Source organism: Triturus cristatus, chromosome 11 (assembly GCF_964204655.1).
Source record: "Triturus cristatus chromosome 11, aTriCri1.1, whole genome shotgun sequence".
NCBI classification, from domain to species: Eukaryota; Metazoa; Chordata; class Amphibia; order Caudata; family Salamandridae; genus Triturus; species Triturus cristatus.
In genome coordinates this window covers 82,788,317-82,805,159 of record NC_140594.1, presented here as the reverse complement: position 1 = coordinate 82,805,159, position 16,843 = coordinate 82,788,317, and the positions used below count along the sequence as shown (strand labels likewise).

General features: G+C 49.2%; 1 protein-coding gene across 12 annotated transcripts in view; it reads right to left on the bottom strand.

Moving 5' to 3' along the window:
• Positions 1-16,843, bottom strand: part of DGCR2 (DiGeorge syndrome critical region gene 2) — a 375,101-nt gene that overhangs the window by 279,044 nt on the left and 79,214 nt on the right. For 5 of the 12 annotated variants that reach the window (XM_085634827.1, XM_085634833.1, XM_085634828.1 and 2 more), the window contains one exon: positions 14,281-14,313. The exons of the other annotated variants lie outside the window; for them this stretch is intronic. In XM_085634827.1, the coding sequence (XP_085490953.1) occupies positions 14,281-14,313 (33 nt within the window). The remainder of the gene's footprint in view (positions 1-14,280; positions 14,314-16,843) is intronic. 12 annotated transcript variants of the gene reach the window in all.

Below are 16,843 nucleotides of genomic sequence, written 5' to 3'. Positions count from 1 at the left end.
TGGGTAGGAATTTTGGGTTGGTACGGAGAACAACCTTGTTCTGGTGCATTTGGAGAAAAGGTTCTTGTATAGTAAATGCTTGCATCTCACTGACCCTTCTAAGGGAAGTGATGGCTACAAGAAAAGCTGTTTTCCATGTGAGAAATTGCAGTTCGCATTTATGCAAAGGTTCGAAGGGCGGTCCCATTAGCCTTGTGAGAACTATATTTAAGTTCCACACAGGTGAGGATGGTACTCTGGGGGGAATTATTCGTTTGAGGCCTTCCATGAAGGCTTTAATGGCAGGCACTCTGAAAAGTGATAGGTGCTGTCTATTCTGTAGGTAAGCGGCAATTGCTGCGAGGTGTAGCCGAATGGATGTATATGCTAGGTTACACCTTTGTAGATGGAGCAAGTAGCATATGATGTGCTGTATAGATACGTCTAGAGGGTTGATTGTGTTGTTATGGCAATAAACAACAAATCTTTTCCACTTTGCAGCGTAGCAGGCTCTAGTGGTAGGGCGTCTAGCTTCTCTGATGACGTTCATACAGTCAGGGGGAAGGTTAAGGTATCCGAATTCTAGGATCTCAGGAGCCAGATCGCAAGGTTGAGATGAGCTGGGTCCGGGTGTCTGATCTCTCCATGGTTCTGGGTTAGGAGGCATGGTGAGAGGTGTAGCTTTTGGTGTGGTACTACCGAGAGTTCCAGCAGCGTGGTGTACCACGGTTGTCTGGCCCACGTTTGAGCTACTAGGATCAGTGTGAGGGAGTGCTGTTGTAGCTGTCGCACCACTAATGGAATTAGTGGGAGAGGTGGAAAGGCGTACGCAACTTTGCCTGACCAGTTCATCCATATCGCATTGCCTTTGGACAATGGGTGTGGGTATCTGGCGGCGAAGCTTGGGCATTTTTTGTTTTCGTGGGTGGCGTAGAGGTCTATCTGTGGATGCCCCCACATTTGAAAGAACGGGTGAAGAACCTGTGGGTGAAGTTCCCACTCGTGGATCTGCTGCGTCTGTCTGCTGAGCAGATCTGCCATGGTGTTTTGGACTCCTGGGACATGTTGGGCTAGGAGAAAGATTTTGTGTGGAATTGCCCATCTCCATATGCTCTGTGCTAGTTGAGAGAGCTGTGGAGTGTGTGTGCCGCCTTGTTTTTGAATGTAGTACATGGCTGTCATGTTGTCTGTGCGAATAAGGACTGCCTTGCCTAAAATCTGTGTCTGAAACGATTTTGGGCTAGAAAGATTGCCAGTAACTCCAGATGGTTGATATGGAGTAACTTTTGTTGCGACGTCCATGTGCCCTGCACTGTGAGGTGTAATAGATGAGCTCCCCAGCCGGAGAGCGATGCATCTGTTAGGATTATTTGTGGAACCGGGTCCAGGAACGGTCGACCTCTGGAAAGATTTGTGGTGTTCCACCACTGCAGAGTGCGATGGGTGCGACAGTCTACCAACACCAGATCTGTCAGTTGCCCCTGGGCCTGGTTCCATTGGAGCGCTAAGCACTCTTGGAGTGGACGCATCTGGAGTCTTGCATGAGGCACAATGAAAATGCAAGAGGCCATCATCCCTATCAGTTGCATAAACACCCTTGCTGGGAGAGAGTGTTGAGGTATGAATCTTTGACGCAAAGGCTGAATGCTTGCAATCCTGGCAGGATTGGGGTAGGCTATGGCTTTTGAGGTGTCTATGGTGGCACCGAGGTATTGCTTTGTGTGGGATGGTGGTAGCTGGGACTTTTGGTGGTTCACCGTGAAGCCTAGCTGGTGAAGTAGTTGGATTGTAGTGGCGGTGTGATGTACACATTGGTTGTAGGACGTGGCTTTTATTAGCTAGTCGTCCAAATATGGGAAGACGTGTATGTGCTGTCTTCTGGGGTGTGCCGCCACTACTGCTAGGCACTTGGTGAATACCCTTGGTGCTGTTGTGACCCCGAATGGGAGCACCTTGAATTGGTAGTGTTGCCCGTCCACTACAAATCTGAGGTACTTCCTGTGAGCATGGTGTACTGGAATGTGAAAGTATGCGTCTTTCAAGTCCAGTGTGGTGAGAAAGTCGTTCTGGGAAAGGAGCGGAAGTACCTGCTGAAGTGTTACCATGTGAAAATGGTCCGAATGTATGTATGTGTTTAGAGGCCGGAGATCTAGAATAGGTCGTAGAGTCTCGTCTCTTTTTGGTATCAGAAAATATAGGGAGTAGACCCCTAAATTTTGCTTATTGGCGGGGACTTGTTCTATTGCATGTTTTTGTAGGAGGGAGATTACCTCCTGTTTTAGCAATGTGGAATGTTCTTGTGACATTGGGCGTTGCCTGGGTGGAATGTTTGGGGGGGGGGGGGGGGGGGGGGGGGTAGATGTAAATTCTAGGCAGTACCCTGAGCGAATAATTTGGGTCACCCATCTGTCTGAGGTGATGGTCTCCCAGACCTGAAGGAAATTTTGTCGCCTGCCCCCGACCATAGTGGGATGGTCTGGAGGGAGCGGGGGGGGGGGGGGGGGGGGGGGGGGGAGTCATTGGGTAGGCGGTGTGGCAGAGCGGGAGGTATTTGTTTTGCCTCTGTCTTTATTGTTATTGCCCCTATAGCCGCCTCTTTGATAACCCTTTCTGAAGGTGGATTGAGCAGGGGATTTGTAGAAGTGGACGCGCTGAGGCGTAGCCTTTAGCCGTTCCCCGAAAGGGAGAGCGGAGAAAGGAGCGCCTAGGAGGGTGTGACTGCAGTAATCCCATAGATTTCGCCGTATCAGTGTCCTTCATTTTCTCGAGGGCCTCATCTACCTTTGGGCCGAATAGATGTTCTTGGTCAAAGGGATGATTTAAGATGGAGGCCTGTACCTCAGGTTTAAAGCCTGAAACTCTCAGCCAAGCATGGCGACGGAGGTGGACGCTAATGTTAATGGCCCTGGAGGCTGTGTCTGCTGCGTCTAAGGCACAGCGTATAGAGGTGTTGGTTATAGTCTTACCCTCTTGAATTAATTAATTGGCCCTATTTTTGTATTTTTCTGGGAGATTGTGCATGATGGTTTCTAATTCATCATAATGCGCTCTATCGTATCTGGCCAATAGCGCTTGAGTGTTGGCGATACGCCATATATTGGCTGCCTGTGACGCAGTGCGCTTTCCTGACGCGTCCAGTAGCTTTGACTCTTTGTCAGGTGGTGGTGCTTCGCCTGACGCCTGGGAGTTTGACCTCTTCACGACCAACTCACCGACCCCAAGACCACACTCAGAGGCACCCTCATCTACAGACCCCCCAGGACCCTGCACTCAATTCAGCGAAGACATCGCAGACTTCATCAGCCCACACGCCCTCCCCTGATTACATCCTCCTAGGGGACCTCAACTTCCACCTGGAGAACAACAACGACAACACCACCACCACCCTGCTGGACAACCTCGGACTCAAGCAACTGGTGAACACCCCCACCCACTACACCGGACACACGCTGGACCCAGTCTTCTCCTCCAGCAAGTACATCTCCTTCAGCCACGCCACCGGACTCCACTGGACAGACCACAGCTGCGTCCACTTCAGCTTCAGAAGAACCACGACTCACCACCACCCGCAACAGGCTCCCCGCAGGAGCTGGAACAAGATCACCACCGACCAGCTCACCACATCACTGAGCCAGAACCCTCCCGCCAGCTCAACGGACCCCAACCAAGCAGCCAACAACCTCACACACTGGATCACCAACTGCGCTGATGACCTCGCACCTCTGAAAAACCATCCCAGCAGGCCCGGCAGCAAGAAAGCCTCCTGGTTCAACGACGACCTCAAGAACTCCAAGAAGAACTGCCGTATCTTCGAGAAAGCCTGGCGAAAAAACCCAACTACTGACAACATGACCGCCCTCGAACACGCCTCCCACAAACACCACCAGCTGATCCACACCACCAAGAGGACAGCATTCAAGGAACGACTAGACAACAACACACACAACAGCAAGGAACTCTTCAGCATCGTCAAAGAGCTCTCCAACCCCAGCGCCGAAAACAACGACATCACTCCCTCACAAGACCTCTGCGACTCACTCGCCTCGTTCTTTCACCGCAAGATCGGCAAGATACACAACAGCTTCGGCGCACAGACCACGCACCCAACCACCGAACCGACGCCCCCCACCACCAGCCCCCGCGCCTGGACCCCGGTCAGCACCGAAGACACCATCCACACGATGAACACCATCCACTCCGGATCACCAACCGACCCATGCCCCCACCACATCTTCAACAAGGCAGACTCCGTCATCGCACCCCAACTCCGGGACATCATCAACTGCTCCTTCGACACCGCCACCTTCCCGGAGAGATGGAAGCATACCGAACTCAGCGCCCTCCTGAAGAAACCATCAGCAGACTCCTCTGACCTCAAAAACTACCGCCCCATCTCGCTCCTCCCTTTTCCTGCCAAAGTCATCGAGAAGACCGTCAACGGACAGCTTGCCACCTTCCTCGAGACAAACGGATCCCTCGACCACTTCCGAGCCAACCACAGCACCGAGACCGCCCTCATCGCAGCCACTGACGACATCCGAGCCCTGCTCGACAACGGGGAAACAGCGACTCATCCTCCTGGACCTCTCCGCAGCGTTCGATACTGTCTGCCACCGCACCCTAGTGCAGCGCCTCAGCAACATCGGAATCCAAGAGAAGGCACTAGATTGGATCATCTCGTTCCTCGCCGGAAGAACCCAGAGAGTCCGCCTCCCCCCGTTCAGATCCGAAGCCACCGAAGTCATCTGCGGCGTACCACAAGGATCATCACTCAGCCCCACCCTCTTCCAACGTCTACATGAGCCCCCTCGCAGCCATCGTACGCCAACACAACCTCAACATCATCTCCTACGCCGACGACACCCAGCTGATCCTCTCCCTCACCAACGACCCAGCTACAACCAGAACCAACCTACACGAAAGGATGAAAGACGTAGCGGAGTGGATGATGAACAGCCGCCTGAAACTGAACTCAGACAAGACAGAAGTCCTCATCCTTGGATCATCACCCTCTGCCTGGGACGACTCCTGGTGGCCCCTCGCCCTGGGCAGCGCACCCAAACCTACGGACCACGCACGCAACCTGGGCTTCATCCTGGACTCCTCCCTCTCCATGACCAGACAAGTCAACACCGTCTCATCATCATGTTTCAACATCCTACGCATGCTCCGAAAGATCTTCCGATGGATCCCCACCGAAACCAGAAAGACGGTCACCCAGGCCCTCGTCACCAGCCGACTGGACTACGGAAACACCCTCTACACCGGAACCACAGCCAAACTACAGAAAAGACTCCAACGCATCCAGAAAGCCTCCGCAAGACTCGTCCTGGACATCCCCCGACACAGCCACATCTCCTGACACCTGAGAGACCTGCACTGGCTCCCCGTCAGCAAGAGAATCACGTTCCGACTCCTCACCCACGCACACAAGGCCCTCCATGACCTGGGCCCCAGGTACCTCAACAACCGCCTGACCTTCTACACTCCCACCCGCCAGCTACGATCGACCAGCCACGCCCTCGCCGCCGTTCCACGCATCCGAAGAGCCACCAAGGGAGGAAGATCCTTCTCCTACCTGGCAGCCAAGACTTGGAACTCCCTCCCCATCCACCTCTGTCTGACCCAAGACCACCTCTCCTTCAGGAAGCAACTCAAGACCTGGCTGTTTGAGCAGTAGCGGACCCCTCCCCCCCCCCCCCCACCCCCTAGCGCCTTGAGACCCTCCGGATGAGTAGCGCGCTATACAAATGTCTTGATTGATTGGTTGATCTTACGTGCAGACTAGGGAATCTAGTGGCGCTGGCCCTTTGATATAGGCAGGGTCTGTGGGGGCAGCTTTGTACTTTCTCTATGCGTGGGTTAATGACCCTAGCCCTGGCTGGGTCTTTAAAAACCTCTGGCGCATGTTTTATTACCCCCTTGAGCATAGGTAGTATGGAGGTAGACCTATGTGCGGTATCAAAGGTGTCGAGGAGGAAATCCTCCTCTACCGGGTCAGTGTGTGGCTCTACCCCGTGATAATGTGCCGCCCTCTGAAGTAGGTGGTGAAAACCTAATGAGTCTTCCGGTGGAGATGGCCTGGACGGGTAAAGGTCATCTTGTGGGACGTCTGGAATGTCTGGATTATTATAGTTGTCCCATGGGTCTGGGGATCCTGTAGGGGTGGGGTCTTGTGGCACATCCCCTGGATCGTAATATGGGTCCCCCTGATCATCATCGTCTGGAGACTGGGTCGGGGAGCGATGAGGCGGGGGTGGAGAAGGCGGAGGGGGCGGAGGTGGAAAGGGTGGAGGAGGTGGGGAAGGCACTCTGAAAGGGGAGGTAGCAGAGTCTTTCCTCTTTGGGGGTGGAGGCGGAGCCGGTTTGTTCAAATGACTCATTTTAGAAGAGTGCCAAATGCCCAGTTTTTGGATCCTTGGTAAGTGTCTTTGGCAAGGGATCCGGTGTAAACAGTTCCTGTGACAAGGTTTGTTCCGTAGGTGCCGAAGGATGACTTTTTAGGCTTGTCCGTGCCGTGCTTTTTGGGAACCTCCGATTTCTTGGTCGGCGCCGAGGAGGGCTTCGGCGTGGAAGTGTCGGTGCCGAGGGCCTTATGGGGTTTGGTCGGTACCGAAAGGCTGGGTTTCGACACCGAGGACTTTGGTGCGGAGCTCGGTGTCGAGGTAGAGGCCGGTCTCTTTTTCGGTGCCGAAGTGTGTTTCTCGGCACCGCTAGCAGGCTGGCTCGAGCCCGAGCCGCCGGAAGGCTTATTTGGCTTCTTCACCGGGCCTGAAGGTGGGGTGTTTGAAGCAGTGTCTCTGGTCTTGCCTAGGCCCGGAGGCGAAGGCGTGACCGAAGCCTTTTTGGGTGTTGGCGCGGGTGTGGGAGGGGGTATAGTACTCACGACCCTCTGCGCCGGGGTGATGTCCTCCACATCCGAGTCGTCGGCTTCAGAAGCACTGACGAGGTCCTCTTCGGTGTGCTGCTGTCCCGGAGCTTCGACGTCGTCCCTGAAGAGGTTGACTGGAACGGAGGTCGAGGAGTGCGCCAGGTTTCCTCTGGCCCTTCGATCTCGAATAGTCTTTTTCGATCTGAAAGACTTGCAGGCGGGACAGTCTCGAGTCTCGTGATCAGGGGAGAGGCAGAGGTTGCACACCTCATGAAGATCAGTGTGGGGGAATTTGGACCCACATCGAGGGCACTTCTTGAATGGAGTTCTTTCCATCAGCCGGGACCGGAGCTTGGATAGGCCCGAAGGCCGCCGTCGACGACTGGAATCGAAGATGTCGCAGAGAAGGTGATTGAGGAGATCTGGATCTGAACAATACCGCGATGAGCGAGGATTCCGCTTCGATCGTCGAACTGGAAATGTTTGGAACCGGAGCGCGAAGTATTACATCCGAGCCCGATGGTGGAAAAAAACAATCTGAGGATGGAGCCGAAGCCCATGCGCAATACGATTCAAGGGAGGAGTCACCGACCTCGTGACTTCCAAAGACTTTCAAAGAGGAAAAACAAACTGCAAACATCCGGGCCCAACACCAGATGGCGATCTATGCAAAAGTGTGTAATCGGCAGCTCATATGCCTCGAACAGATAGATACTGTTGAATGAGACAGATACTCAAGAGAAATACAAAGCAGTCATCTAAACCAGGCATATCGGATTGAAGACATAACAACCCCTTTCACCCAGCTTCTTCAATCACCTTTATTTCCAAGCCATAGCTGCATGTCAGAACAACTCATCTAGAAATGCTAGCACCACTAACGTCTTCAGAACCATACGTTTAAAAACTTTTTATGTTTTTCATGAAAAAAATCGAACGCATGTGCTTTTGGCAAAATGTTTTGTTAAACAAAAAATTAAGATCAAAACTACTACTTAGCTATGATTACCTATTTTTTTCTTTGCATCGAGAGGTGGGAAAGAGCTTCCCCAACCTCCCGAGGCATGTTTTTTTTCTTTTTCTTTCAATGTAATGACGATCGCGTGCATGGCAGGCGGACATCATTACATTTAAAATGAAACTGAAACTTAGTTTCAGTTTCACTGTTTCGGTGTTTGTGGGGCTCGCTCAGACCACCCCTACGCCCCCCCCCCCCCCCCCGAACACCAAAGCTCACGGGAGAGGAATCATTGGAAAGGGGAGATTCTCCCCTTCCCAATGGCACCCCTCCATAGCGGACGCCTGCTTGGGGATCGCCGCAGGGATCGACCCACTAGACACCAGGGAGGGGGGAGCGGCTGCTTGGGCAAGGGCCTTTGCTGCCCTCATTCAAAATAGGCACATTGAGTCTTTCTGCTCCCCGGAGGCAGATGGAGGCAATAGCCCATGAAAACCCACTAGGCACTTTTTTATTTTTATACAAAGGGGTGGGGACCCTTATCTGCCCTGGGGTGGGGGGGCAGAAAACCCACTAGGCACCACGGATGACTTTTTTCCCCAAAGTCCAGGGGTCAAGGCTACCCAGAACGGGGATGCCAATGCCCCCACCCCCCCTCAAAAAATGCCAGTGTCTTTCTGCCCCCCCTTAGGGGCATATCGGGGAAATAGCCCCCGATCTGCACCCCGCCTACCAGGGCAGCAGGAAGCCCACTAGGCACTGACATCTCTGACCTTTTTTAGGTCTCGCCTGAGCCAGCGCATGCACTGCCTGCGAGACATTTAGTAAGTGGGTTTTGAAAGTGCTACCACAGGCTTTGTCTGGCCTCAAGCTTGCGGTTACGCACGCAGCCGCCATCTGTCTTTCCTCCGTCACGGGTCATTAAGTGCATCGCGATCACTTTCACGGCCGCATCACTTTCACAGTCGCGCGGCCAATGCCTGTTACTTAAAGCGCGAGTTGCGCGCGCTTGTTTTTTTTTTTTTTTTTTTTTTTATTTTTTTTTAGGCGATAGCATGTTGTGTGTGCTTTCGAAGTTGTGGCTGACCAGCTTTTGCTACCGCCAGTTTAAAGCTTTATTAAAGCCTTAGCTTTGCAATGACTCAACTCTTGCTAAATACATGACTACGCATTAGACCGTCAAAATTAATTTCGAAAGGCTAAATTATTTTTGGTGGTTATTTATAGTGACGGCAGATGTAGACTCGATCCCTTCCCACTTTAACTTCTTTTTCGGCTGCGTTCCATTCCCCTGTAACCTGCCTGACGTACCGTCGCGTGATTATTTGCAGCAGGAGATAGCCATATAGAGAGTCATGGCAGCAGTGGGGCCGAAAGACATGTAGGGCAGAGGAGAAAGTCGTCGTACCCCAGGCATTGCTTGGGCATCTTTCTGAGGCCGAAGCCTACTCACCCTACAGATGTGAGGGCCTGAAATGCGGCTGCCTCAGGCCCGGCTCCTCGGCCCTGCATAGGCACAAGCCTGACAGGAATTCATGCATCTTCCTTGTAGTCCGGGCCTCGTGCATGGTAGCCTGCCAGACTACAGCGAAAGGCAGTAGATACCAAGGGGGGATTTTCGGAGACTGGGGCAGTGGTTGTTTTTAAGCCCATTAAACCCCAGGGACAGGTCATGGCTGGTCTAGTGGCTGCCTGGGATTCTGCAGCAGATATTTTGCTAAGCGCTTGAACACCTGGAGGAGGATTCTTGGGAAGCTGGGTATAAAAAGATTTGTTTTCGGGTCCTGCAGCGTTTTCTCAGGAGTGCGGAGAGCACTCTAGGGAATAGGCCTGCCCTCGACAGTGGGATCATTGTTAGCCAGAAATCCATTTAGTGTAAGAAGACGGCGAGGGAGGATGTAACACCCGCGCTTCAGCCATAAATAGAAGTGCAAATGTGGTCTGTGATACCTTTTCTTTCGGAACCACCTAGCCTACAAGTTAACAATGTGAACGCTTGTTCTTTACAACAGCGGCAAAATGTCACACGTTAACTTTAACAATGGAGCCCTGCGTCTATTATCAGCATTTTGGCGGCTTCCAACATTTTCAGCCGCTTTAGCTACCTGACCGCATTGGTGCTGTTCTCTTACCTGGACGTACCGCCAACATCTCTAGAGTCCCTGCAGACATGGGGACAGCGGCAGCAGGTTTGTTAACTTGCTAACTAAACATAACAACCGAAATGAAGAAGGCAGCTGAGCAGGGGCGCCAACTTAGTGCATTGTAGCCCTGGGGCGTTCACAGCAGACAGCATTCAAGGTATGCATAACACCGCTTCCAAGCAGCCAGCCCAGTGCTTTTTATTTCCCCCCCCCCCTTCTATGCCTGTGTGTAGGCCATTACATTGAAAAGTGAGGCATATGCCGCCTTTACATTGTTACAGGCTGTACAGCTTTTACGTCAACTGTACCTTTACACATGGCGGCTGCCCATAGGTTCTGACTTAATCACATTAATAGAATACACTTTGAAGTTGTACCTCGGCATGTACAATAATATCCTCCGAGATCTGCACTAATTATTTTGTTGCTTTAAGACTATATTGTGACACTTAAGCATGTCCTTTATCGATCTAAACTGCTCGTAATAGTACTGCCGGTCTTGATACAGGACGTATGCTCCGGAGTCTCTACGTTCCAGTTCTTTCCGGTAGCTATTCAAGGAGAGCCAGCGGAAGTGATGTCTGCAGTTAAAATCCTCTGAATTCCTTGGTTCGAATCCCTTTGTTGTGTCCGCACCTGGGTCCTGAAGTCTCTAGGCTGCTGATAAACCACCATATCAGTAGCTGAACAACCTGTAAAAGAGGTCATTCTGTTGCTGGCAAAAACCTTTTCTTCTGCTGTGCAAGTTATAGCACAACGGGAAGTATCCCCATGTATTCTTGCCTTTTACTGTCCATCTGTGTCCTGTGCTGCTTTGGTCTACGGGTTGGAGCCCTCATTTGGTTAGAGCAACATTTTGACGCTTTTACTCTCCCCACAGTCAGCCTGACAGCCGACCCTTTCTCCGCTTACTAAACCGGCAGGGGTAGGAACTGGTTTTCGTTTCAGTTGACGTCAGCCAATCTGGTCTGTCAACTTTCAGTGCGCGATTGGCATAGCCAATAGGTCTCGCCTTTAGGACCTTATAAGTATTTAGTTATGCAGCACAAAATCCTTGGTGCGACAACATTAACTGTTGCATAGCTAAACACTTATAAGGTCCCAAAGGCGAGACCTATTGGCTATGCCAATTCTTTGCAAGGTGTCTAGTTTTGGGCCCCAGCTGGCACCTAGGTAAACCTGTAACTTTCTGCAAACTAGACACCCAGGGGAAGCCAGGATGGGGTGACTTGTGCGGCTCTTACTAGGTTCTGTTACCCAGAATCCCTTACAAACTTCAAACTTTGTTAAGAAAAAAAATTAAGAAAATAAAAACACATTTTCCTCACATTTTTGTGATGGAAAGTTCTAGAATCTGCATGGATCCACAAACTTCCACCCACCCAGCATTCCTCCATGTCTCCAAATAAAAATGGTACCTCACTTGTGTGGGTAGGCCTAGTGCCGGCGACAGGAAATGGCCCAAAATGTACTGTGGGGACTTCAAAATTATCGATTACAAAAAGACCTTGTTTTGCAAGGGAGTCACCTGCGTTTTTTTATCTTGGGATCGGCAGCCATCTAAGGAAACATACCAATCCAAGACATTTCTGAAAACCTGACAACCGGGGAATTCCAGGGAGGTGTGACTTGCATGGATCCCCCAACGTTTTCCTACCCAGATTCCCCTGTAAACCTCAAATTTAGCTGGGGGAAATAAATCTAATTTTTCCTCACATTTCTGTGTGGTTATGTTGAGGGATCACTGGTCGGACACCAATTCCCTACCACCCAGAATTCTCCTAGGTCTCCAGATAAAATTGTACCTCACTTGTGTGGGTAGGCCAAGTACCCGCCACAGGCAGGGCCCACAAAAACTTACTGTGGGGACATCAAAATGATACATCACAAAACGACCTGGTTTTGCAAGGGGGGCACCTGCGTTTTAGTTCTGGGCTCGGCAGCCATCTAGGGAATCCTACCAAACCCACACAATTCTGAAAACCTGACACCAAGGGGGAGTCCAGGGAGGTGTACCTTGCCAGGATCCCCCAAAGTTTTCCTACCCTGAATCCCCTGCAAACATCAAATTTAGCTGAAAACAAATCCAATTTTTCCTCACATTTCGGTGTGGCAAAGTTGTGGGATCACCGGGCTGACACAAATTTCCTGCCACCCAGTATTCACATAGTTCGCCCAATAAAAACGGTACCTCACTCGTGTTTCTGTGGGCCAACTACCTGCGGTAGGTAAGGGCCCAAAACATATTGTGGAGAGATCTAAAGTATCTATCATAAAACAACCTGGTTTCCATAGGTGCCGGCTGAGCTAGGGTCCAAAATTCACAGTTAGCCCCATTACAAAAAAAAGGGTCAGCTTTCACTGGAACAATATGATACATCCATGTGGCGTTTTTGGGCTGTTTCCTGTCGTGAGCACTAGGCCTACCCACACAAGTGAGGTAACATTTTTATCAGGAGACCTAGGGGAACACAGAATAGTAGAACAAATGTTATTAACAATTGACTCTTTGCATATTTGCCTTCCAAATGTAAGACAATGTGTTAAAAAGAAGTCATTTTGAAAAATATCCTCCAATTCACATGCATGTAAGGTTACCTGCAATTTCGGAGATAGGCAAATAACCACTGCTTTTAAACTATATTTTGTTCCCATTTCGGAAATATATAGGATTCCTCTGTACCTATTTTTCACTCTTTATATTTTACCAAATTAATTGCTATATACCCGGTACACAATGGAAAACCATTGCAAGACGCAGCTCAGTTATTGGCACTGGGCACCTCGGGTTCTTGGTGAACCTGCAAGTCATATATATCCCCGCAACCAGAAGGGTCTGATGGACTGAACGGTATATTGCCTTAAAAAATCTGCCACACTTAGAAGCTACAGGTGAAAATGTTGGCACAAATGGCTGTCTTTTCCAACTCAATATCAATATTTTTGTTATTTCAATTGTTAGTTTCTATAGAAAAATCTTGAAGGATCTACACAAATGACCTCTTACTGAATTGAGAATGTATCTTCTTTTCAGAAATATACATTTGTCCAGGATCCATCATTGGTTTCTACCACTAACTGGAATGAGGTTGAAAGCACCAAAAATACGCAAAATAGCCTGTGCCCCAGTAAAATACCAAAACTGTGTAGAAAATGTTGGTTTTCTGAGAAAAGTCTGTCTGTTCCTGAAAGCTGGTGATTTTAGTACCACAAACCCTTCGTTGATACCTTTTTCAGAAGAAAAACCAGACGCTTTCTTCTGCAGCACTTTTTCCCCCCCCATTTCCCCTTAAAAAAACTAAAATTAGCTGTATTTTGGCCAGTCTCTTGGTTCCCTCCAGGGAATCCACAAACCCTGGGTACCTTTAGAATCCTCAAGATGTTGAAAGAAAAGGATGCAAATTTGGCTTGGATACCTTATGTGGACAAAACGTTACAGGGGCCTAAGCACGAACTACCCCAAATAGCCAGAAAAAGGCTTAGCAAAGGGGGTAATCCAAAGGGCTTGCATTTATAAAAACAGAATTTCCATTTATCTCACCCGGAGGAAGCAGAGGATATAGTTAAAGATTTCCATATTTAAATGTGTGTGAAAAGGATGTGCCTACTAAACTGAGTGAGAGCTAGCTTCATAAATATTTTGCCGCCATATCTTCAGTGTGGTACAGGAGAGCTATTTCTCCAATTTTTACAGTACAATTTGACCATGCCACTTCAACATGAAATGGTGGCAGAACTCAAAAGTTCCCAGTCACTCTTCAATGACAAAAGAAACGTCCAGCAAACCTTCTTACTGACACAGTTATGAGGAACATGTCTCCCATCTTCGAATCCCCTCATCCTCAAACATTTACCAATGTCTTTTTACTTATGAAGGAGCTTAATTAAATTAGGATACACAAAGCACACTTAAATAGTTATCAGTGTTTAAGGTGAAGATGTCAAATGTGCTTAATCCAATACAAACTGGAGTGTGAAGAATGTTGTGGTAGAAACACAAACACTAAGGACATTGACGAATTTAGGACGGGCGGGGGTTCATTTAGGATTACAAGGAATGTAAAACAAATACTTATATTCGGAGGACATCAGCCCCTGTAACTTTGCGTTGTTCAGGAGAATTATACACAAGACAAGTACCAGATACAACATTTAACACAGCTCGAGGCAGGTGACTAAGCTACAGATAGACACGGTCTAGAAGGAAACATCTTCTAGGCTTCTAAGGGACAGATGGATTATAATCGCCCTTGAGAGCCTCACATTGTCAGGGAAAGCAGACTAAGCCACATTAGCTAACAAAAGCTGGTGAAACAAAAAAAGCTTACCAGGCTGCAGCCTTGCTAGAGCTATCCAGGCACCTGTAATTTAAAATTTAAAATAACTTGTACAGCAATACAGATTAAGGAATAAAAAAAAAGGTCCAATAATTAATGTAGTTTGAAAGGTTTCACTAAGCTAAGGAAAGTAGCATTTCAGACCGCATAACAAACTTGTTGTTTTACATCCCAGAATCGTAAAGCGACTGGGAAAGCAGGAGCTGGTGCAAAGAGCCGCTGCATCTGAAAGACCAAAAGGTTTGAGCGACAGCGAGAAACACCACATTGCGACTGTTCCAGCCATAGTGCCGGTCAGAGGCAAGGACTGGATTGTTGGAATCTCCAACTGCCAAATGTGTTAAAAGTTGTTCACTTAAACTTTTACATAGCGGGATTCAGCAGATGGCAAAGCAAGATCACATAGGGATGATTCTTTACATGGATTCGAATTTTAGAATATATTTAAAAAGTGTATGATGAGTACTTATTCCTGAAAGCCCATAAAGTGTTCAGGTATCATATGCGGGATGAAACTGTAAAAAAATAAAAAGCAAGGAAACAAAATGTTCCATTCACTTTTAATCTACCTAATATGAATCTCCTAAAGTAATATAAAAATCATTATCTTTAAACGTCTTCCTTACGCGGAGACAGTTACGACACCTCACCACCTCCCTTTATTAGGTGGAGCCTAGTGCAGCGCACATGCGCGGTCTAGGAAAACGACCTCATGGAATCACTCTGGGCTTTCCACACGCTTGTGCGTTTTTTTTGTTGCATTATTTTAATTGCTTTTTGCGAGTGTCTTTCTAAAAAAAGACAGCACGCAATTGGGCAAAGGCGGCTGCATGTCCCACCATGTATCCGCCCACAGCCTAAGGCTTGCGGTTAAGAGCAGGGGCGCGCTGTGTGCCATCTGTTCGGTTTCGTATTTCAAAGGCTTCGCGTTCCCTTTGTGGCCAGACGGCCGGGCACTGGCTGCCTGCTGCCTAACATGCTCTTCGGCAAAGCGCTTCTCTCTCGTGCCATTCTTTATTTACGCTATGTGCCTGCTACAGAACTTTTCCAGTGCAATACAGTGACACTCACTCTGCCCCTCCCCCTCGTCAGTGATGTCTTGGGGATAACTAGTATTGCCTAAAGGTAAGGTTGCCTAGTCCTGTACGCTCTCTGCCATTTGCCGCTAATTAAACATGCTGATAAGGAGATTACAAGAATGCGCAGTCTCCCCAAAAACGTTTGTTTTCGCAATGACAACATTCCTGTGACACGAGAAGCCATGGTAAAGGCAGAAAGGTTCAGCAACAATCGGGACTGCCGCCCAGTCACCCCCAGCCCCCGACCCCCCTACCGCCCGCGACAAATAAACCCCCGCTGCTGTCTTGAAAACCAGAAGGATTCGGCCTGCTTAAGCCTTGACCATGAAGCACGCACACTGTGGGGCGAGTCAGTTGAGGCGCGAGCCGGGCCGGAGGTCTGCTCTGACTCAGCCCGTGGTCCCAAGGGACTGACTGCTGTGCCAAATCCAGCCGTTCCGGCAACCCTGTCCTCGGGAGCTCTGCCCTCCTCATACTCCCCCCCTTTAGTCCTTCAAGTTCGATAACGAAGCCAGTTCTGCATCAGCAACCAAATCTTAAAAATGTGACACTGAGGAAATATCTTCTACTGAGAAGTAAGATGAAAGAAGTGTGCATCTGTCTACAGTCTGTACAAGGAGAACGTTACTCTGTGGGCCTCTGTGGCCTCCCTGTCTTCGCTGCACACGCTTTGCACTACAGGGAAAGTGCCTGCCCTTTTAATACATGCTGTTTGCTAACTCATCTATACCAAAATGAATTATCTTTCCTGCTAGTTCTCCTGTCGAGGTTTAATCCTTGTGCCTAACTTTATTAGAGAAAGATCTACACCCGACTAATCATGTAATTTGTATATGATGCTGGAATCAACCCCACTGTGCCCAGACTGATCCTTTGGTATGCTCGACCCATTCCAAGCCTGTGGTAAGCACAACTCCCATCCTGCAACCCCCAACCCCATGATGCGCACCTTCCCACACAGATCCCCCGCAATCCTGATGCTTTCGAAGCCCCACATAATACCCATGAATTGCAAACTTCAAACCACCACCAAGCCAGCCCCAGAACCAATGTCCCAGAACCAACACCCCAGCCCTACTATCCTCACACATCATCCACCTACTCTCCTGCAAGTCTTATACTTCATTTTCTTTTTTACTTAGAAGGTCCCAAAGGCGAGACTTATAGGCTATTCCAATGCTTGTTCTAAATGCAAGCTACCAGAGTCGATATCCATCTGCCTGGATCAGTCCTACCAATCAAACCCTAAGGCATTACAAGGATCAAAATATGTGAAAGCCAACCCACTGTGCAATACATTGGCATTGCAACATTGAACAGGATTAAAAAATATTGCAACTCAGCCCTATAAATGACAAAATTAAGCCTCATGTGCATACAGCAGTTAGACCTGAGGGACAGGAGAAGGTCTGCTGTACTCTAGTCGCGGTAGAATAGGCAATAACACGAGCAAAGGTATACAAAATTTAAAAAAA